Raw genomic sequence first — 23,359 nt, 5'->3', positions numbered from 1 at the left:
AGCACTGGCCATGACGTCCAAGAGTGTCTGTAAGCAGAACGCGGGGCTGCCAGGGCCCTGCGACTGTTGGCGGCGGTTGATGTAACAGAAACACGGTATTTGGACAACAGGAGGCAAGTTGCCCTTAGGTATGCAGGAAACGGAGGGCTGCCTGCCATCCATCCTTAATTGTCACAGACTTCTTCTGTTTCTTGGGTATCATCCGTTGAAATCTCCCCCCATGTAGAGGATGTGATGGAAGAAACCCCTGTGGGCAGGGCGGCAGAGAAGCGGGGAGACCTGGGGTGTGGGGTGGCACCAGGTCCCAGGGCGCCCAGACCAGAGCCGGGTAGCCACAGGGGCACCGTGAGATGCCCCCACATCTCAGCCCATTTACAAGCTCCTCCGAGGCTCTCTGAGACCAGACCCCACCTCTGCAGGGCCTCTCTCTTGTCCTGTGGAGAGACTGGCTCCCTGACCTGTCCCATGATGAATCTCACTGAGGTCCCCATGCCAACCCAGTGGAGCCACAGGGGACCCGGGAGAGTCCTCTGCATTTCCGCCAGCACTGCACCCTCTATTCACAACATCAGCACGTGCCAGGAAACAAGATGAATACGTCACTGGCACTGCCCTTGAGGGGTTATACGGCTGGTGGCAAAACATGAGACTGTGCAATAAGGACACAGCCATGGGATGCAGAGTCAGATACACAGAAGCTCAGTTTACACATCATGGTGAGTGTGAAGGCCAGGGTGACGCCAACAAGCTTCAATGTAGTGCCTGGAGTAGTACAGGTGCTCAGAGCAGCAGGGCTTACCAGCACATTTACCACTAGCATCCTCATCACCACCATCACCATCACCATCACCACCATCACCACCATCATCATCACCATCATCACCACCATCACTACCATCATCATCACCATCATCATCACCAACATCATCACCATCATCGCCATCAGCACCATCATCATCACCATCACGACCATCATCACCATCATCATCACCACCATCATCACCACTATCATCACCATCATCATCACCATCAGCACCACCATCATCATCACCATCAGCACCATGATCATCACCATCACCATCATCATCTTGACAATCATCACCATGATCTCCACCGTCACCATCATCATCACCATCATCACCACCATCACCACCATCATCATCACCATCATCACCACCATCACTACCATCATCATCACCATCATCATCACCACCATCATCACCACTATCATCACCATCATCATCACCATCAGCACCACCATCATCATCACCATCAGCACCATGATCATCACCATCACCATCATCGTCTTGACAATCATCACCATGATCTCCACCGTCACCATCATCACCACCATCACCACCATCATCACCACCATCATCATCACCTCAGGGCATGACCTGTATGATCCTTACTAACTTCATGACACTGGGGTCTCTGTGATGACCCCTTGTCTACAGCCAGAATGAAGACACGTGTGGCAGTCAGCACCTGGGGTCAAGATGCCAGGCAGGCCAGGGAGGGTCTCATGCAGAAGAGCCAGCGTCTTGGAACTTTCCAGCCTATTTCCCATCTGTAAGCAAGACTGGAGGTGGCTCTGATCAGACACTATCCCATCCCAAGAGGGCTGAGCCTCAGGCACACAGACATGGAACGACACCTGTGGGGGTGACAGCCACCGTCCTCGGCGTGTCATGGGGCCTTTCAGACTCGCTGCGCCCTCCAACTCAGTAAGATTGGACTGAGAGCCATGTGTGGACCGGCTCAGCTGCACAGCCCTGGCTCCCCGATCTGGGGGAAGGAAACCTGCTGGGGCTGGAGTGCCTTCAAAGCACAGGTTTCCAGCACCCCCAAGCCTTCTGCAATGTTCCACGCCTCAGGGTCAGCAGGGCAGCTCTACAGTTTTATGACTTCCCTTGCATCAATGACTTTTTTCCTCTCCCTGGCTGATCTAGCTTTCTGCACCTGAGAGATGTAAATACCGACATTTAAGTATTAAAATCAAGTGGGTAAACAATGAGGTCCTGCTGTATGGCACAGAGAACTACACTCTATACCTTGTAATGACCTATAATAGTAGAACATGAAAAGGAATATTTATCTGTATAAATGAATCACTATTCTGTACACCAGAAATTAACACAGCATTGTAATTGGACTATACTTAAAATTTTTTTTCAATTTAAAAATTTTAAAAATCAAACAAAAATCTCTCTGTACCTGCCAGGGAGGGAAGGACGGTCTCCTGCCCCCTCAGTTCTAATAGCTGAGAGCTACAGATGTGTGCATTCTTGGCAGGATCTCTATCAAGACAAGATGTCCCAGAAGGAGAACCAGAAGTCAGCGTGCAGGCTGTTCTGAGAGCCCCCCACACTGTCCACAAGCTGCATCAGATGCCGTGTGAGTCCCAATGCACTGCACCTCCCAGCTTGGCACTGCCCTCACACAGGAGCTCACTGTGGGTGGAACACCGGCTCTGGGGTGGGAGGCCAGTCCCTGAGCCATGAGCCACCCTCGTGCTCCTACCAGAAGCTCACTTCCAAACTTCAGGAAGGTCTCTGAGGATGAGCATCCAATTTGCTCACCTCTACTCCCCAGACACCACCAGAGCTCTAAAAGCACAGGGGAAAAAACCCAACGCATGCCCGAGATTCCTACCAGGCAAGAAATGGATTAAGAAACACTCCAATTGGATCTGCATAATTAATAACCAAACATGCTGAGTGTTACGGATTTGTTGATGTATTCAAGTCCTTTCATTTCAAAAATGACACTGAATTATTTTTATGATAAAAGGAACTGGAGAAGATCTAAAAATCAAAATAAAAATTCCAGTAATTCCAGTAGTGAGTTTATCAAGTCACTGAAGCATGGCCACCTGGAAAGAGGAGGAGATGGGGACCTGGAAGGGGAGATGAGGACCTGGAAGGGGAGGAGATGAGGACCTGGAAGGGGAGATGAGGACCTGGAAGGGGAGATGAGGACATGGGAAGGGAGGAGATGAGGACGTGGAAGGGGAGGAGATGAGAACCTGGAAGGGGAGGAGATGAGGACCTGGAAGGGGAGATGAAGACCTGGAAGGGGAGATGAGGATGTGGAAGGGGAGGAGATGAGGGACTTGGAAGGGGGGAGATGAGGAACCTGGAAGGGGAGATGAGGACGTGGGAAGGAAGGAGATGAGGATGTGGAAAGGGAGGAGATGAGGACATGGAAAGGGAGGAGATGAGGGACCTAAAAGGGGAGGAGATAAGGACCTGGAAGGGGAGATGAGGACATGGAAGGGGAGGAGATGAGGACCTGGAAGGGGAGATGAGGACGTGGGAAGGAAGGAGATGAGGATGTGGAAAGGGAGGAGATGAGGACATGGAAAGGGAGGAGATGAGGGACCTAAAAGGGGAGGAGATAAGGACCTGGAAGGGGAGATGAGGACGTGGAAGGGGAGGAGATGAGGACCTGGAAGGGGAGATGAGGACCTGGAATGGGAGATGAAGACCTGGAAGGGGAGATGAGGACCTGGAAGGGGAGATGAGGACCTAGAAGAGGAGATGAGGACCTAGAAGGGGAGGAGATGAGAACCTAGAAGGGGAGGAGATGAGGGACCTGGAACGGGGGGAGATGAGAACCTGGAAGGGGAGGAGATGAGGGACCTGGAACGGGGGGAGATGAGAACCTGGAAGGGGAGGAGATGAGGGACTTCCTCAAACCCCGGGCTCTCTGCTTTATGGTCGTCATGAGGACTGACACACATCACGGGAGAGAGAGGCCATCAGACAGTAACCGGAGCCTTGGACTTCTTTCCCCCAATATACTCGCATGCTTCCGACCTCCTCCAGGTCTCAAAGGAGGTTTCAATCGAAGGAAAAATAAGATTTCTGGTTTTAACTTTCCCAAGTGCTTTCTTTTAAGTAGGTTCAGTGAGCTGAGACAGTTTTATTCCCACTGAAGTGTGTTTTAAACTCAGAATCTCCTGAACGTACTTGACCGAGCGAGTCCACAAGGCAAACCCTCCCACCCGGGCCCGGCCATATTCAGCTGCTGCCATCACGGCTGTGGTCAGCTCCTCCCGGGGACCCCTCCAGCTTCGCCCAGCTCTGCGCACCAACACCCAGGGTCTCAGGTGCTCGGGGGGCCGGGATGTCACTCCTGATGCAGGTGCAGGATGCTGCGTGCAGACCCGCGCTCCCTGGCCCGCCCATCACCCGGGCACGGGACAGGGTTTCTTTTAACAGACGAAGTGAACAGAAGTTCTTTACTCAAGTCACACAGGGGACCCTAAACAGGACCCAAGTCTGCAGAGCTGAGGTTCCCCCAGCCACCTGGACCCGGGAGGGTCTGAAATCCTCCCCGTTGGACTGCCAAGTGGGCAGGGTCCCTGGGTGCAGCCACAGGGGCCTATTCCTGTTCTCTGCCAATGACCCATGTGACCTTGGGCAGGCCACTAACTGACACCTCCGGAGGCTCCACTGTGAGATGGGAGGTCCCTGCACCGAGGGGCCTCAGAGGACGAAGGGCCTGAGGACAAGGCAGCGCAGTCCATCCCCATCGGTGATCCCAGCTCGGATTTCGGCTGGCATGCAGGCAGACTTGGGAGCAGGAGGCAGCCGTGGGGCCCTTCCTTCCTCACCCTTCCTGTCCTCAGATTTAGAGGCAGGGCCACCAAGGAACCAGTGATGCCCCAGGTGGGGATATACGGGCACACTGACACTGGAGGGAGGGCCTGGCCTCACCGGGCGCCCCACATCCAGCCCTGAGGTGGCCTCTGGGTCCTCGCAGCCCCTCTCCCTCCACCTCCCCAGGCCTCAGGGCACCCACGCCTGGACGCCCGACCCGGCCCCATTCTCCTCTGTGTGGAAGCCTCTAGACACACCTTCCCCTGTGACTTCACACCGTTCCTAGAGCCAGATGCCCCCACTCTGTTCCAGTGCCCTCTCCTCCAGGCCACCCTGGCCACCTCTCCTGGGCCCCATGGCCTGTGTCTCCCACCTTGAAGAGCCTGTCTCAGACCCCAGTGCCTGCCCCCACGTCCATGCAGCCACGAACCCAGGTCACCTTGTCCACCACAGACACCCTGGCCTTTCCAGGCCTCCCAGCAGGACAGGAAGGCCTGGCACTGCTGCCGCACTGCCACGTCCCAGGGGTGACAGCCTGCCAGCCCCGGCCACCATGGAGCACAGCCCCCACTGCTCTGTGGCCTGGATTTCCACTGCACCTCTCAGCCCCGACTCTCTGGACCTGCCCCTCGGTCACCGCTCCCGAGACCCTCTTCCTCTGGCTTGTAGGCTGCTGCCCCAGGAACAGCCTCCCCAGTCCTGGCTCAGAGAATCTCCCACACCCAGTTGGGGCAGTTCTTCCCCTGCCCCAACAAGCCCATGCTCCAGAAGCAGTAAGGAGCCAGGCATCCTGCAAACCCAGACGCTGACCAGCACACCTCCCGTGAAATGCCAGCTCACCTTGTCTCACGGGGCCCCTGCCAGGGCCTCCCCCAATGTCCTGCAGGTGGCTGCTGGCCCGCAGTCCACCTCCCACGCCATCTGGGGGCACGGGGCCATTGGCCGGGCTGCCCAGCACGCTCATGTGGGTGGGGATGGGCTCAAAGGTGGGGTCCAGCTCCAAGATCAGCCTGTTCAGCTGCTCGATGGACTGGTCAATGTCCAGGGTTGGGGAGCCCGGGGAGGGGTCTGCGCTCAGCTCCGGGACGGCGCCGTTCACGACACTAACGTCTGGAACCCTGGGCTTGAAGGCCGCTCTGCCGGGAGGGGGTCTCTGCGTGTCGGTGGGATGTGGCCCGGGGCCCACGCCCCTCTGGATGGCCACTCGACTGCTGGCCCCCTGGGTCGGGGTGACCGGGACCCTGGGCTGGGTCTGCGCCGGGCTGCGGCCGCCGAGCCTGGCCTCCCCGTCGGGGGCGAAGCCATACTGGTGGGCCTCCACCATCTGCTGCTGGCGCACCCAGGTCTGCGTGGAGTAGCCGCTCTGCCCATAGGCCTGCATCAGGGCAGGCGCGTGGGGCTTCCTGAGCACGGGCTGCGGCGGCCTGGGCTTGCGGCCCCCGAAGGCCCACTCGCGCTCATACAGGGGGTCCCCGCCCAGGCCCAGGTCGGGGGCAGGGGCTCCGTGCTGGTCCTCGCCGGTGTTGCTGCCAAACCCGTCTGACAGGAGCGAGTTCTGGCTGCTCTGGTGGCAGGCGAAGGGTCCCAAGTGGGCGGACGCGTGGCCCTCTGAGGAGGACAGCGTCCCCGTGCTCTCCACGCTGCACAGGTCGTGGCCGGGCATCTCATCATCCAGAATGTCCATCTCCCAGTCCTTGGGGGCAGCGTCCCCGTTCACGTGCACCTGGGCTGGCACCATGTGGTGGGTCCCACCGCACTTGCTGTGGCCATCGCTCATGTCCTGCAGAGGGCTTCCGGGGTCCTCCAGGCCAAAGCCGCTGAGCAGCTGGTCCAGCTCAGCCTTCTCCTGGGGGCTCAGGCCCCTCTTGGGTCCTGGGCCTGGGTGCTCCTCGGTCCTGTCGGTCCTCCCTGAGGCCATGGAGTGGCCGGAGTCACTGCTGATGGACAGGGTGTGGTCACTGTGGTCCGGGCTGCTGGTGGTGGGGACAGCCGGGGGCCCACCAGGGATGCCGGGGTCCGAGCTGCTCTTTTTTCTCACCTTGGCGTAAAGGCTGCCATCGACGGGGCCCTGCATGTGCAGCACTGGTGGGGAGAAAACGAGGTGAGTCAGGGATGAAAGGCGCTCCAGGCTCTTGGAAGGAGTCTGCTCATCTGACTGAAGATGTAAATAATCTCACAGCAGACAATCCAGAACAGTCAGGCCCAGAGACTCCCCAAAGCTCTGCATACACCCCTGTGACGTGAACGCCAAGCAGTTAGTACACTCACACGTCTCAGCCCCAGACTCGTCTCCACCTTTTCATGCAAAGGGCACGGGGTCCCTTAGAGAGCTATGGGATTCTCCACCCTCGGCGTCACCCGACTGGAGGACTCACTATTAATGTCACCCCTCATCTGAATGCTGAGCTCAGCTCAGCTCACAAACCCCCTGGATTCAGGCATGGATGGCGTGTGTCAGACAAGAGGGAGCTCCTGCCAACTCTGCTGAGCGCCTCCCTGGGCGCTGGGTACCAAAGTCCTAGCAAACAGAGCCTCTGAGTTGGGAGCTGCTGAAATCTAAAACGGAACTCAGTGGAAGGCCTCGGGCCTTCCTGTAAGTGCAGCATCTCTGGGCCCGGAAGGTGCCATGAACACAGGGCAGGGCCTGAGAACACTGGACCAGGTCTGGAACCACAGACCTCCACGCATCGGGATGGCCGGGAAAACAGAGTCCGGCCTCTGATGGGAAACTGCGCCGCTCAGTCAGCCATCCCCCCAAGCCCCAAACTGCTGCCGAAGTCCCTGGTAACTGGGAGGGAGGGCGCCCCACAGGTAGGAGGTTTACCATCAGCACCTCCCCGCCACCCTCCTCTGTCCCCATTTCCCCAACCATGAAACTGCATTCCAAGCAAGGGCCTGAACCACGCCGTGTGGGCCCCGGGGGGCGCTGAGTCCCAGCGGCCACGGGGCCTGGAGCCACTTACTCTGCAGAGGCCCAGTGTGCTGGGTGTGCTGCACCGTCAGTGGCCCCAGCTTTTTTGAAGGTGCTGAGGTGACACTTGAGCACAGAGACCTGTGGGGTCTGCAGGATGCGGGGCCAAGGGCAGGCACGACCCCGGGCTTCCTTCCCGTTTCAACTGCACCCCAGGGAAAGCAGGGTGAGAAGTGATGCAGACAGCGGACACTGGGGTCCCGGCTGGGGTGGAATCTCAGTGACTCAGCCTAAAGCCATGCCTGGCGGGGAGAGCTGGGCAGAGAAATGGCGCACACAGCGCTGTCCATAAACCAGGCCATAGACGGGCACCTTGTGACGTGCGTGCCTCAGGGGAGCAGCTGGACTGAGCACTTGAAGCAAGCACCTGCCGGTGTCACCCCCACCACCGTGAAGGTGCCACGTGGACCTGCATGTGTGTTTCCAGGTCATCACTCAGGTCGCTGTTGGGTCATGCAGGAGGGCTGGAGCTGAAGATCAGACAGCCATCATTCACATCCTGGCTCGACCCCACCCCACCCTGGGGCCACCACCCTGCATCTGCTGAGCGTGGGCCCAGAGGTCACAGCTCGTGAACCAGTGTCCTTCTAGCCCTGAGGAAACACCAGATTAACCTGGCTTTGGAGAGGGACCTGCTAGGGTGGCCAGGAAAATGCAACCAGCGCGCAGCCAGGTCTCTCTCATCTCTTCTGCTGAGTGTGAGCGGGGACGACACTCCACTCCCTGAGAACCCCAGAACGGAGGGTCAGACCAGCGCCAGGCCTGGGAGGGCGGGCTGCCAGAGGACAGACCACCGGTCTCACAGCTGGATGGGCGACGGGTGGGGTCGGTGGGAGTCTGCGATTTCTAGAAACAGATGTCATAGCACAAAGGCTGGGCATCTACATCCCTCTCCCTGAATTGGAATGAAAATGGACTGTCACAATGAGTTAAGAAGAGAAAAAAAAGAAGCCAAGAATGAGCTGGGTGAAAATGCCTCTGATCTGAGTTAGGGCGGTGCCCACAAGTGCAGGGTCACCAGTCTGACTGGGGCCCCAGGGCAGCCCCAGGCCGAAGATGGCAGGCCCGGGAGCGCCTGCAGGAGACAGAACAGGACAGTCCCTTGTCTGGGGAGCCACGAGGAATCTCATTCTTGATATTTGCATTAAGAGAAATCTTACAATAAGAGTGAACGCAGGATAAAAACATGACGGCTGCCCGGAGTAAGCAGGGGGCTGAGCGTCCAGACCTGGGTCTCCCTGGCCCGCACGGCCAGGCGGGCACAGGCTGCCATCCCCGGGAGCTCGGGACCCAGCCAGATGCCTCCACAGACTCTTCCCAACTTCCTACCATGCACACAGATCACTGCCCGCAGCAGAAAACGCCCAGTGAATGTCACATCTACAGCAAAGTGTGAACCAAATAAGGCAACCCTCGCAACAGGCCAGCCCAACCTTCCAAAGCTCTCTGTAGGAGCTCACAGGGCCCCAGGGGGGCTGTCGGGGCCTCGTCCATGCTTTGCGCCCCCAGGGAGTGGGAGTCGGACTGGGGGGTGCGAGGAGGAAAGGGCCTCCAGCACCCACCGCCCCCGCCCTGCATTCTTGGCCAAAGGAGTCCGACTGACTTTCCTGATGGACAAACGAGATGCCCGATTTCCCCGACAGCCTCGGGTGGGGGGGTCCTGTTCTGCCTTGGCTCTGCCTTCCTGGGCACAACATGAATGTTCAAGCCCCCAACTCTCCCGTTATGACAGAGAAAGATTATTTGTATCCTTCAGTGCAGTTACAAGAATGAGAGGACACGTACGATGTCCCCAGGTCCTGGGCCCACAGCCGTAACTACTAAAAGCTCCTCCCGGGGTGGACGAGGCCTGGCATGTCCCACCTGCTCTCACCGCCGCCTGGCCCACCCTGCTGCTCCCAGACCACAGCAGGCGCGCCTGCCCCAGGGCCTTTGCCCGAGCCGTGCCCTGCCTCCAGTGCGGTCCTGGCATGCTCCTGAGCCTCCTCGGGATGGGCTCTCCTGAACTTCCTTCCCGCCCACGGGGTGTTGGTCTGTGGCACACCCTGACGTGTGACATCCCACATATGTGTCCAACGTCACCCCCACAGGAGCGTGGGCTCCGGGAGCGAAGTCCCCTTTTCACTCCCCATGGTGTCCCCATCATTAGGGACCAGCCCTGTGCCCGGGGGCACCGAGTCACTGAGAGGCAGAACGTTCTAGCGTGTTCTCACGTGGCAAAGCCCCAGGAGCCACTATGGAAAGATGGGCAGCTGCCTCGGCGGGCAAAGGAAGCTAAAACCAGCCCACCCTTCCCGAAGGTCAACGCCCCCATGTCCCCTTCTCCCTGCCGCCCCTGGGCCTCCCCACCAGACATCAGAACAAGCTCTCCCCACGGCGGGCGGCACAGCCCCGCCAGCTGCATTTCCAGGGATGCCACCACTCCCCACCCTCCTGGCTGGTACTCAAATGCCCCGAACAAGACTGGAAAGGAGCTGAAGCCCCTCAACGCGAGGTTCCAAGATGTCGAAGGAAACGGATGCTGTGAATGTACGTGCCGTGTGAGCCCAGTGTGCCTGCCAAGCAGGCAGAGGGGCCAAGGGTCTGAGGGGCGTCGGGACACTCTGTGCAGCCCCCGGGGGTGTGATGGGGACCAGACAGGCCCAGGCACATGGCGGGTGCCAGTGTGCAGGGGGCACGCCCATCCCACCCACACCCGTGTCCCCCAACTTGAGCGTGGCCCACCCACCTGTAACCACACCTACAGGGCATGAGCTGGCCCACCCAGGCTGGGGTCCTGTCTTCTGAGACCCCCACGTGAGAACTGCAGGGTGAGAGCAACGAGGCCAAAATCACAACCAGGAGCACAACTTATTCGGGGAGCCTGGGGGGTCTGGGGGGGGTAACTGCAGAGCCGACTGCCAAGCCCTCCGTGTGAAACGGGACAGGAGACCCACCCCTGCCATGCGAAGCCCCCCAGAACTCTGGTCAGTCATTAAGGGCACCCTGGTTTACCTGATGGTGGAGTGCCCCTTATACTGTGGCCCAGCTCAGGAAAATTGATGCAGAAGGTTAACTTTCAAACCCCGTTCTGGGGTCCCTGGCATGGCTGGGGCTGGGGTCCTGCCACCACCACCCGCCCCAGGGGCTTCCCTCAGGGAAAGGAGGCTCCGTGCTGTGAAGCTCTGCTCCAGCTCAGAACTCAGGGGGAGGTGGAAGCCATGGTGTGGGTGTGGGGCCAGGATGTGGATTCTGCAAAGTGGGTTTGTTCACTCCTGCCCCAGGCATCCTTTCGGACATTTGAACTAGTTGTTTGAACACCATGTTTCCAGCTCAGGGGCATGTGGGGTAGTCTGAATTGATCCCCATTCTGCAAATGAGGACCCAGGTCCCCAGTCAGGGAAGTGACACGCCCAAGACCCCAGCTTCTCCACTGCAGACACAGGACGGGAGCCTTTGCCCATCTCAGCTCGGGATGGACCCCTCCCTCCACGTCCCCCCTGCCCACCGCCCCCACCACCAGAGCCCCAGCCCTTCCAGGGGAGGCCTGCGTGTTGTCTGGTAATGGTTTCCCTACAGCCAGAGCCCAGTGCACCATCAAACAGCGTGACAGCTCTGGCCACTTCTGCTGACGACCCACCAGGGAGGTTCTTGTCTGGAAAAGAACCAGTGGATGGTCCTGCCCCAGGAGGGGCTGCAGGACAGACTCCCACCCCCCACCCCGTGACTGCTGAAAGGGGGTGATCTCACCAGGAGGGAGAGGGACACCCAGAAAATACGGCAAAACTAAGCAAAGACAATGGGGAAGACAGGAAAAACAAAACAATGAAAATGAAAAAAAAAATCCCCATTCTAGCTGAACACAGACTGATAAATGTGCACCTGTGCTCACAGGTGTGTGCCCACAGGTGTGCTCACAGGTGTGCACCCATGGGTGTGCACCCACAGGTGTGCTCACAGGGGTGTGCTCACAGGTGTGATCACGGGTGTGCTCACTGGTGTGTGCTCACAGGTGTGTGCCCACAGGTGTGCTCATAGGTGTGCTCACGGGTGTGAGCCCACAGGTGTGTGAAGGGTTGCATCTCAGCTCCACCTCCTTGCATGCACCAGCCACTCAGCCACTAAAAAGGTGCAGAACTGACCTGGAATACGTTCAGCTGCCCAGGCCCCACTTCCCACAAAAAAATGGATGCAAAACCTGAGGGGTTCATTAAGCTCCCTGTAACCATCCTCTCTTCTACGTATCGAGTCTAAGAAGCTTATGTTGTACTTTTGTGACAGGTTCGCTTAAAAAGCAACTTTTCATTTCAAAAGTGCTCACCACAGCCTCCCTGCAAGTCTTCAATGGAGGAAAACAGAAAAATCCTCTCCAGAAAGGTTTACCTGGCACTGGTCACGGCTGCTAGTTAGCTGGGAAAGGAGGTGGACGTGGAATATTCAGCAGAGTCCTGACTGTGTGCGAGCGGACCAGCCTGGGATCCGGGAAAGGAGGGCCAGGTGGAGGGGGGCAGGGATGCTTCCTGGCCTCTGGTGGGTCAGCGGAGGCAGAAAAGGGGAGCAGGACTGCAGGAAGGGGTGCATCCAGGTGAGGCAGCAGGAATCACGCCCATCATCAGAGGAAGAGGGACTGCGGGGAACACCCACTCCTGCGATGTGGCCAACGTCCTGGAGCCAGGCTCTGCTGAAGGATGTGCTAGGATCACTCTGCTCCCGGGATGGCCTCACCCAACTCCTGAAGCCCTCTCATGAAGCAGGCACCCACAAGCCCATTTCTCAGAGGAGAAAACAGAGTATTCCCTAGAATAAAGTCTCCTGAATAGATCACCTGGAATTCAAGCCTGCCTCCACCCCCTCCGCCGTCCACGCTTTCCTTTTTGAAGACGCTGGAATTCTAAACCTGACCAACTACTTCAGTGTGAAATTAACAGTTTAATTTTGGAAAGGAATTTGCCTGAATGTTTTCTTTGCAGCTCTCTCTCTCACACACACACTCCTCAGAAACCACTTAAGCACGCTGTGTTTTCCTCCCTAAATCCTGAGATGGTGCACGGCCCAGGGACAGCGGTCTGGGCGGTGAGGCTGCTGGGAGATGGTGGCAGGACTGTCCGCCTGCTGGGAGTCCGGGGCGGGCTGTGTGTTTCTGTCTTGACCATGAATGGCCTGCTCCCGGGTTCCCGCACACCACGCCCACTGCGCCTGGTGTGGGGGCCTGGTAACGGGAAGGCTCCCGGCCCGCCCTGACTCACCACAGCCGGGCTGTTTCTCTGGACACAGACTGCTGACCACTGTGCTCACTTCTGGTCCTACAACACCGCCTCCCGCTCGCCCCTGAAATAACTCATGGCCCGGGGCCACCCGGCTAAACCCAGGCAGCAGCAAGACATGCCCATATCGGACACCAGCCCCGCAGAGGGTCCTCCCAGGGAAAGAGTGCGAGATGAGGACACAGATGACACCACCACCTGCACCTGCCCCCAGAGCACTGAGTGGAAGCACCCACATTCCAAAGGCTTCTACTGCGGGCTCCAACCGTGGGCAGAGATGGGTGCCGGGAAGGCGGGAGGGGAGGCGGCAGACGGGCATCAGGGACTGTGTGGGTGACAGAAGCATTCTGTATCTTAGTTGTAGCAGGGGTTTCAGGAGAGGACGCTGAACTCCTGGAAGTGCACGGTAAACAGAGTGAACTTTGCTGTTTGTGAACCATGCCTCGACTTTAAAAAGGATGATGACTTCAAGACAGAAATGAAACTCACCGTGCCAATGGCCCACCCTGCTGTGTCCCCCTCCCCACCATCCCTCCACCCTCCCCCTCCCTCCCAGGGCCTTCCTGCCTCCTCTTCCTGGACTCTGAGACAGTGCATGCCTCTCTTCCTCGGGGCAGCTTTGTGGTCCCTTTGTGCCCACCTTGTGGAACAGAGCTAGTTTTAACTTTCTCTTCAATGTGATTTATGGGCACATCTTCTGTCCCCTTCTAGACTTTCTGGCAGAGTCCCACCCAGGCGTGAGTCCCAATTAAAACTCCTCACAGCTGTGTGGCCTTGGGTGAGTTACTCAACCTCTCTGTGCTTCACTCCCCTAACTGGCAGAGCAGTTGCCTGGTGACAGGGTGTGTGATGAGGGCTGTCCTGGGGTGGCCGTGGTGATTTGGAGAGGCCAAGGCAAAGGGAATAGCAGGGGTGGGCACTGTGTGACCCCCTTCCTGTGTGTCCCCACACCTGCACTTGTGACCGGTTCCTGCCTGTGCTCCCGCTGGCCCAGAGCCCAGGAACGAAAATGCCTCATGGTGCCCAGGCAATGACTGTTCTTAACTCAGCCTCGTTAGCTGGGACGGATTATGGTGAGGAATTGCTTTTTCATGGAAATGTAAAGAAAAAATGGAATCTTTAAACCCTCTCGGAAAGTTCTCTATGTCACTGATTGTCTCTAGTGACCCAAACTGCCAGGTGTCAACTGTCCTGCACATCTGCACAGGGTGGCCCTCTGGCCCCAGACAGCCCCCTCCAGCTCTCACCAGCTGGGACACCGTTTGAGCCCCATAGTCTGCCATCTCTGCTTCTTCAGGGACCGATGACCCTGAGTGAACCCCGGGCCTTTGCACTGCCTGCAGCTTCAACACTCACTGGCCCCTGCTGGACCCGGGGGATCGTGGGGCCATGCCCCGGCCCACAGGGCTCAGGGGGAGGGTGTCAGCCACGCCTTCGCCCCCTCAGTGCACCTGGGAACCCTCAGCCTAGGGGTCAGAGACCGTTTCTCCCAGGCTTGCTGCTTTCAGTGACCAGCTGCAGGACCAGCGACAAACTGCCCACCTTTCAGTTCTGAGAACAGGCCCAGTGGCACTGGTCCAGCCCTGCAAGGTGCCCAGAAGCAGGCAGGCATCTCAGTGCCCGCAGTCTCATGCACCGAGGGGTCCCGGCCTCTGAGGCGTGGATGGGGTATCACCGACCGGGCAGCTGGAAGGGGTGTGGGCCCAGAGAGGAGGCTGTTCCAGGGGGTGAGTGGCCCTGCACGCCCTCTGACCAGGTGTGGAACTGCAGGTGGCTTTGGAAGTGTCCCGAGATGCCTCCTCCCTCGGGGGCCGAGGGGCTTGCCTCGCAACCACGGGAAACGCCTGGGCTTGGCCGGTGTCCCTCTTAGGGGAGACCCGTCATCTCACCAAGTCACTCACACTGAGATCTCTCTCTCATTTCTTCCACTTGGACATTTGCAAGTGTGGTGTTTGTAACCTCTTGGGAAACGAGGTTTGCTTTTATTTTTCTTGCAGCAGGAATCTGCCTCTGTGCTAATTACAAACTCCCCTGCACGTGGACTGAATGAGTTTCTATTCCCAAGAAAATCGAGACCTCTGAAGTGATGGCCATGCCAGGGCCTTTGAGCCTACGATCTTTAGTCCTGTTACAGCAGCAGAGACTGGGAGAGATGCAAAGTGCCTGCTCCTCGAAATTAGAGGCCAAACATGGTGCTGGACGGCCAGGAACCTCCAGACACCTCGACTCCCTTCCTCTGCTAGGGCCGAGTTCCAGAAACCATTCACTGCTCCTGACTGGCCAGCTCACACCCTGAGACCCCTGGCCTGCCAGGAGGTGGATGGAAAGTGCTCCCTCCCTTGTAAAAGTTTCCTAAAAACAAAGCAGGCTGGAAGTGCCTTGAGAAACCCAGACTAGAAAAACTAGGGCGAGAGTGGGGTTTTCCAGCCAGAAAGGGGGGTCGGCGCCACCAGCATCACAGATTCCTGGCACCCTGGCTGAGGACACGGGCTGGAGGGCCGCTGGGGTTCACGGCAGGGCTGGGGAAGGTGTGTCCCCATGCCAGTGACCACGCCCGGACAGCCCACACAAACGGAACGCTGGCAGGGCCGCTCCCATGGGCGCCTGTCCTGCCCACCCAACGCCCAAGCTCGGGTCTCCCGTCAACAGCACTCCTAACTGAGCAAACACACCAGGCCATGGCCGGCCGGGGACATGGGGGTGCCTGGGGCTGACTCAGCAGCCAGCTGGCCAGCCAGCCACGGAGCAGCCACAGGCTTCTGGCCATCACTGACCTCCAAGGGCAGAAGCAGTCCCGATGCCCCTGACCTGCAAACTGTCTTCCCCGAGGCCGCCTGACCTCCCCGCTGCCAGGTGAAAACTGCCCTCAGCTCACTGCATGTCATCAGATGCCCTCTGCCGTCCCGGGGCGCCGTCCTGCCCCTCTGGTCTCAAGGACACAGCCTAGCAGAAGTGTGTGGGCGCATGCACACACACACACACACGCATACACATGCACACAGGCTCCCTGCTTATCTTCCTTCCAACCAGCCTGGCAGCCCATTCAGCCCACAACAGCTCACCCCTCTCTTCCAAGAAGGAAAGCCTTCCAGCCCAGAACACAGCATCCCCGGGGCGGGGGCGTGTCCCCCTCCCTCCCAGGGACCTTGCCTCCCTCTCTAGTCTGGGCAGAAGGAGGAAGATCCACTAAGTGACGGACTTTGGTTCCACCAAAAAAAGCCAGGGCAACATAAACAGGAGGGTGGGGCTCCCTGCAATCAGGTGGAGTGCAATCTGAACCCTGGAGGCAGAGGAGGAGGCGAGGCAAGGGCTTCCCTCCAGCGTGTCCCTCCCCGAGAGGCTGACCGGAGGAACCAGAGCCAGCCCATCGCTTGACCCGATGCAGTTCTAGCCTCACTTGGTTCTTCAGCACGTGAGCCAGGGCACGCCCTGCCCCGGCACCTGCTGGGGCTGTGGTCTGTGCAGCTGAGGGGGCTCCAGCCAGCAGCTGACCAGGTGCTCCAAGTCTTCAAATGCACAGAACACACTGAGCAAACAGCAGAGCCCCCTCTGATGCCAGAACACGCCGGAACTTCACAGACGTTGGCACCTGTCAGGGACATGGGGCACAGCCAGCATGTCAGCACGGCCCGCCCCCCGCCCCTGGAACGGCCATCCCGGCATGCGGCACGTTTGCACAGTGGAGAAAGTGTCTTTTGCTGTGGGACACACTGCAATTCTTGGGCAGGGTCCACTCCGCCTGGTGTTGGGTGGAGGAGACTGAGCAGCCCGCCTCCCCTCCAGGGAACTGGCCCACTTCACAAATAACAGTGCCACTGCGAGTAAAGGAGGGTTGGACTGACCACATCCATTTTCCTCCAAAGAGCTCACGTAGGAAAAAACGAGATGGGGGAGGGGCTAGCTCAGCGGTGGAGCGTGTGCTTAGCGTGCACGAGGTCCTGGGTTCAATCCCCAGCACCTCCGTTAAAAAAAGACCCCTAATTACTTCTGCCTCCCAAAAAACAAAAAGAAAAAGAAACGAGATTAGAAACAGAACTCTGAACGATCAGGTTTGAGGACTGGGGTGCCAGAGCGGGTGGGGTCCCCCACCTCCTGCAAGACGGAGTCCTCAAAGCTGACCCTTCCATCCCAAGGCTGACAGCCGTGCGGAAAACACCAGCTAAGGCACCCATGATGAGGAAGGGACGAAATCGCGGCAGGCTGGTCTCTTCTCTCCACTTCCAGCTGTGTCAGAGGGAGCCTGTCCACCTTGCAGCTCATCTCCCACTGCCTGGGGCTCGGGGCGCGCTTTCCTCCTGTGGCGGGGGCGTCACACACGTGCTGGGATGGCCTCCAGGAGTCTGTGGCAGGGGCGCCAGCGGGCCTCAGGTCTCAGCGGTGCCGCTGCAGACGGCCTCCGGGCACTCGCGCTGGGAACGCTGCCCTGTCCCCGGGTCCCAGTGGCGGGGCCTGACCATGCAGCCCACGTGGGCGGGCGGTGACAGCTGAGCTCCCCTGCAACGGTGGGGTCTGTGTGGCCAACGGGGGGCTCTGGGCGCCGTGCTCCGAAGGGCCTCCGGCCTCCCAATGCTGCACGGGGGGATTCTGTGCCCAGGCCTCCGCAGCTAACCCAGAGCAGACCTGGAGGTTCTCCCGCACGACCCTGCAGACGGGAGGCCTGCGGCACGTGGCGAGCGATCCCCAGGGCGGGGCCCGAAAGCACAGAGAAGGCACCTAGAAAGCGCAACCTCATGAGGACGACGGGACAAGAGGTGGAAAGTTCACAACGTGGGAGGGAAGACCAGCAGTGGCGGGGGACAGCGTGGGGTCAACCCGTGCGCAGAGCATCCCGCGGCAGCAGTCACAACAGCCAGATGCGCGAACAACCCCCGCGCCCAGGCGCTGCTGTGCATGCGGACTCGCGGTGGGCCTGACTCTGACCTCACAGGCCAGCCTGGGCAGCACCACCCCCACATCCGCAACAGTGCGCTCACGGCAGAGAAGGTGCTGGTAACTTCACTGTGCAAGAGTTTTTTCCTTGCTGGATCAATCAGTCTTTTGTGGGACTGGATAACTTAACAATGGGCTAATTTACAGAGGTGGGGAGGGAGGCACAAGGTGGCGGCAGGGGACGTCTGCACACACCTGGTGGGGGGGCCTCACCTTTGCAGGCATTGTCCAGGTCCTCCTTTCCAAACACGAGGCCGTAGCCCTGGATGGTGCCCATGTGGAACTGCAGGTGGAAGACGACGTCGCCGGTGGCCAAGCGGTACCTCTTGTGGTAGCACTTCACCTGGAAACAAGGGCACGCTGTGGACACTGGACCACGGATGACAATGGACCATGGACGAGACTTGACCATGGATAACACCAGACCATGGACGACACCGGGACCACGGACAACAGCCAGATCACAGACAGCACTAGGACCACGAATGACACTGGACCACAGACACTGGACCATGGGTGACACTAGACCACAGGTGACACTCAAGGGGCGCACAGGCGGAGCACTGCAGGAGGGCCCGGGGAGCGCCCCGCCCCCGAGTCGGGCTGCTGGCATCACTGCCCCAGGTGTGGGTCCCTCTGAAGGACGCCGAGCTGTCCCAGCAGGGCAGGAAGCCAGCAGCCCTGCGAACTTGGGTGCACTGCACCTCTAACTCTGAGAGACATCCACAGAATGAAATTCTGTGGCCTCTTTTTCCTAGTTTGACCTGAACTCTCCGTGCTTCACCTAAAGCCTCCCTGTCCTCGGGGAAGAAGATGCTGGTCAGGACCTCCTGTAACGTGCTCGATGCTTCTCTGCAGGTTGTAATTCACACAGAGATGGAGACACGGGGTGGAGGGGAGGGGAGAGAGGCCTGGCTCTTAAATTCCAGTGCCAGGCTGTCCAGGCGTCCTGAGTGGTCATTTGAGACCAGCCTCCAGAAGCACCAGGGATGTGATTTGACCTTGGGCTGTTTGTGGCGGCCCAGGGTCCCGGGGTGCAGCTCAGGCCTCCAGGGTGACCGCACTGACGCACAGGGTGGAGGCACCCCTCTAGGCACCTGGTACCACCAGGGGAGGACAGGCAGGGGAGGGGCCCTGAGCATCACTTCCCACCCCAACCTGGGCAGCGCTGGCCACAGGGAGGGCTGGAAGGCCACAGAGGGGCGGCGTGCTGCAGAGAGGGGACCCCTCTTCCCTCCCACAGCAGGGCGGGGGCTCCTCTCCAGGGCCCCCAGGGGTCTGTGGCCAGAATCAGCCTGGATTCTGCTCTCAGATGCACAGAATGGAGGGGGCACTCCCTTCACCCCACGTGCCCAGCAGAAGGGGCACCTGGAGGCTTCAGGGCCCTGCCCAGCCATCTGGAACCAGCCAACAAGAATTCTGCAGAAACTTGAAAACTTCAACTTGCTTGCCAACAGCAGATGGCTTGCCGGTCACAAGTCCTCCGGCCCCTTAGCGGGGTCGGATCAGAGGCTGACTTCTCAGCTTCCTTCCAGAATGTGCTGCCTGCCCCTCACTGCACTGGGGCCCACGTCCTGCACTGACCGCTCGGCCGAGGCCCCCACCCCAGTGCCGCAGGGGAGACCCCACAGGACAGTGGTCCCCCACGAGCCTGTGTCCATGGGCTGACGTGACCCACCTGCCCTCTCCCCGTGGTGCCTTGGAAGTTAGGGCACGAGAGGGGATGAGCTGGACAAAAGGAAAGAGGGGTTCAGAGATGCCCCAGTCTGGGTGCTCAAGTCTTTATAAACACTGAGGTGTGGCCCAGTTGCCCAAAACACGGCCTCCAGGCACTGATCTCCCCTAAGCAGGCGGCCCTAGGCCAGGCCAGCCCGCAGATGGCACCCCGGACCGCCAGCAGCGGGCCAGGGCCCATGGGCAGGTGGAGACTGGGGAACCCGGGGCCGGGCACCTCCCTGGGCCCAGCGAGACTTCGGTGTCTGAAGACACCTAGTTTTTCCAGGGACAAGAAGGGCTCAGGGGGAGGGAGGGGGAGCCTCCCAAGAACAGCCCCCTCCTGAGACCTGAGCCCCCCCGAAGCCCTCCCACTGTTTCATGGTGGATGGACCTCCCTCCCCGCTGCTTAGGGTGGACCCCCCACCTGTCCTGCTCCTGGGCACCTCAGGAATGACCCCGGCTGTCTCCCGAAGGCACAGAAGACCACGGGCATCTCCCTCATTCGGGGTCTGGGCGGCTCTGACAGGAGAAGGGATGGACCCATCCTACAGGAGCCCTGCCTGGGGGCCTCCGCAGAGCCGGACTGATCACCATCCACGACGGCCAACCTCCGTGGCGTTGGTGACAAGAGACCAGAATCACCTGTCTACATGCCATGGGAGAACTGCTGAAGATATCAAGTGTTGGTGACGTTGCATAAAGATTCGAGCCACCGAGGTCTGCAATTTACCCCTCATCCATCTACATTAGCAGTTTTATTTACCTAGGTCTCCCCAGCGAGTCTCTAGGACACAGCAATCCTTGGCCTTCAGATTTTAGACTATCTGCATTTGAAAGGACACTCACAAGAGCCAATGCTCAACTTTGCACAAGGGGAAAACAGTGAAACAGTGGGAAAACAGAGGGAAAAACTGAAACAGTGAGTGGGGCACCAAAGGCCATCGGCTGTCACAGGCCATCCTCCAAAGCCCACAGTGGAGACACACGGTGTGGGCGGGGTGGGCCTGAGGCTCGGGGAACACCCTTACTTCCTCTGACGACACGACTTTCTCTGTATTAAAATGACGGCCTTGTGAATTTGTGACAAGGATCAAATCAGCACCATGTAGGAACACAGTATGTGAATCCAAACATTCGCTGTATCTGCTGGGTTTTATGCATTTGTTACCAACGGCCCTGAGAGAAACATTCTCCAACAATCTGGAGCCTAAAGACTGACACATTTTAATTTTTTTAATTTAAAAAATTAAAAAAAAATTTAAATGACTGATATAATACCAGACCTGCTTAATCCTGAGGTGGCACTGGTGTGTTTTTATTTCACACTTTCCACCTACAGGAGGAAAAGCACCTTGGACCAAGGGGTATTTTCCCTGAGTGCAAAATTGAGACCCAGCTCTTGGAATTGTTTCAAATGCAAATATTCTAAAATCTGAAGGCCAAGGGTTGATGCGTTCTAGAAATTCCAAACCAGAGGACGGGTTCCCCGGAGCACCTGCCTCAGGGTCAGAGGTCGGCCCTCTGGGGTCCCAGCCTGGTCAGTGGAGGCCCCTCTTCAGTTCCATCCTCCCTCAGTCATCAAAGCTGCCATGTGCCCCCTCCAGGAAGAGGGTCACCTGTTTCCACCCACTTTGCTGGTGGCCCCGGTGGCCATCTAGACGGCCCCAAGGAACGTGTGTCCTCAAAGACACAGCCACAGCCACACACCCTAAGGTTTCACAAGCCTGTCAGCTGCCCTGGTGAATCAGAGTGCCTGCGTTAGCCAGGGCCAGTGTGCTTTCACTCAGATGGAGGCCACAGTGATGTCAGAGGGTGGCAGGGCCCCGCGGCCCAGCGGGGGAGAAAGACGCCTGACAGCGCATACTCGCAGGGTGATACACAGACAGACACATGACCGCCTCCGACAACAGCCCCCGCAAGAGCAAGTCCGGGGACCCCGGGCACGTCCTCCACCCGGACGTCACCCAAGTGCCCTGAGTAGGAAGCAGGAGCTACACAGGCTGGTTGCTGGGGCCGTGTTGGGGCTGCCACCAAGGCGGCAGGATTCAGTGGCCATGGGGCACCAGCAGAGACAGCAAGACAAGGCACGTGGCTGAGAAAGTGTTTACCAGCCCTCAGGGCCTGGACCTCGGCCAGGCTCCCGGCGGCCGCACCCACGCGGATTCCTCAGCGAGGTTACATACTGACATGCCGGCAGACCCCAATGGCAGTGAGTCTGCTGAGTGCCTGAGGGGGTGGCCTCGAAAATCTGGCCCTCGGGGGAGCACAGTGCAAAGACGGGGAGGTGGGGTGGGGGTGTGCAGAGGGAGGGAGGGACAGCCCTCCTGCCAGCCCCCCAGGGGAAGGGAGGAAGGACAGAGCTCCACCTTCCCACACAGGGTTCCCAACCCACCAGAGCGGACGCGGCCTTACCTCTCGGAACTCGACCCCCGAGACCCGTGTTAACCGGTCTCGACACAGAATCCCAGGGGTGGGAAGTGGGCGGCCCTGTAAGCAGAGGAGATGAGCCCACAGACCCCGTGAGGATGCGGGGAGGAGACGGCACCTGTGACAAGGATGCATTCACCAAACTCCAGGAGGGAAAAATCCGAGGACGATGTCATCTCAGAACGGTGGCCGGGGCTGCCAGCCGGCCCGGGGAGCCCCTCCTGCCATCCAGAGCCCAGCACACACCAGACAGACATCCTGGCCGAGCCCTCAGCCCCTGCGGTGGGAACTCAGACACTCATTCCCTGCAGCTAGGAGTCCGTCCAAGTCCCGGCCTCTGCCAGGTTCTCGCTGAGAGATGAAAACGCCTGTGTATTTGAACCTTTACACAGAAAAGGCCCTGAAGCGTCCCCTCCCCCGACGCAGCTTCCTCCACTCGAGGGCCGTCTGCTGGGTCCACAGAGGAGGACGCCAGGCGCTAACTGGCCAGAATGCAGGACCAGGCAAACCAAAGTTCACCTGAGCTGGGAGAGGCTGGGAGGAGACGTGCAGGAGGGCAGCTCAGGCGGCCCCCAGGATGCTCTGCCACCGCGAGGGACATTCCGGGCACCTGCCCTTCCCGTGCGGTTTCTCGGGCTGTCTTCAGGTGGAGCCAACAGCCCTGGGGTTTCGAGCAAGGAGCCAATGGACTGTGCTCTGAGTGTGGCTGCGCTGACACCCGGGGCCCGTCCCCGAGTGCCTCTTCCTCCCCAGGCTGGGATCACCACTCCCGCCGTGACCGTCCCGGCGCGACCCTCCCGTGTGTCTCTGTGCACAGGTGAGAACGCACGAGGATCCGCCGGCTCGTCCCACTCTACAGCTGGAATCTAAACTCGCGGGAGTGGGGGCTGCGTGTGACTCACCCTCTCGTCCTCTAAGAATGAATGAGCAGTCAGGTCACAGCCCGGGGCGGGGGGAGGGGGGAACAATGAGCCCAATTTCACTGCTGATCTCACTAGGGCAGGTTTACTTGATGGACACAAGTATTAGGATCTGAATTCTGTCCCCCCCAAATTCATACACTGAAGTCCTAAAGGTGATTAACATAAAATGAGGTCGTATTGAGGTGGGGCAACCCCATGGGACTGGTGTCCTTGTAAGCAGAGATGACACAGACACGCAGAGGGAGACCCCGTGAGGACTCAGGGAGGAGACAGTGTCTGCAGGAGACACCAGCCCTGCCGACACCTTGCTCTTGGGCTCCGGCCTCCAGGACGGGGAGAGGATGATCACGGGTTGTCTGAGCCCCCAGGCAGCGGGACTTTGTCCTGGGAGCGTGGGGAACACCAACATGGGAGGTCACAGCTACCTGGAGGCCTCCTCGATCAGTAAACCAAACCTCCTTTCTACAAACAGCACAAGGGGAACCCACCCTGTGTGATGGAAAAGTACGCCTTTCCAGCTGTAACTCACATCCTCCTCCTCCC

General features: G+C 59.0%; 1 protein-coding gene across 1 annotated transcript in view; it reads right to left on the bottom strand.

Moving 5' to 3' along the window:
* The window catches only part of LOC141574924 (tensin-3-like), a 66,621-nt gene extending 44,278 nt beyond the window's left edge, over positions 1-22,343 (bottom strand). Inside the window, 4 exon segments of the mRNA XM_074352308.1 lie at positions 3,668-3,694; positions 5,448-6,689; positions 17,964-18,093; positions 21,879-22,343. Coding sequence (XP_074208409.1) covers positions 3,668-3,694; positions 5,448-6,689; positions 17,964-18,093; positions 21,879-22,028 — 1,549 coding nt within the window. The 5' untranslated portion in view covers positions 22,029-22,343.
* Positions 22,344-23,359: the final 1,016 nt, after the last annotated feature.

This window comes from Camelus bactrianus, chromosome 24, assembly GCF_048773025.1.
Source record: "Camelus bactrianus isolate YW-2024 breed Bactrian camel chromosome 24, ASM4877302v1, whole genome shotgun sequence".
In the NCBI taxonomy this organism is placed as follows: domain Eukaryota; kingdom Metazoa; phylum Chordata; class Mammalia; order Artiodactyla; family Camelidae; genus Camelus; species Camelus bactrianus.
Note: the sequence above shows the minus strand (reverse complement) of the source record. Positions and strands in the feature narration are given on the sequence as shown.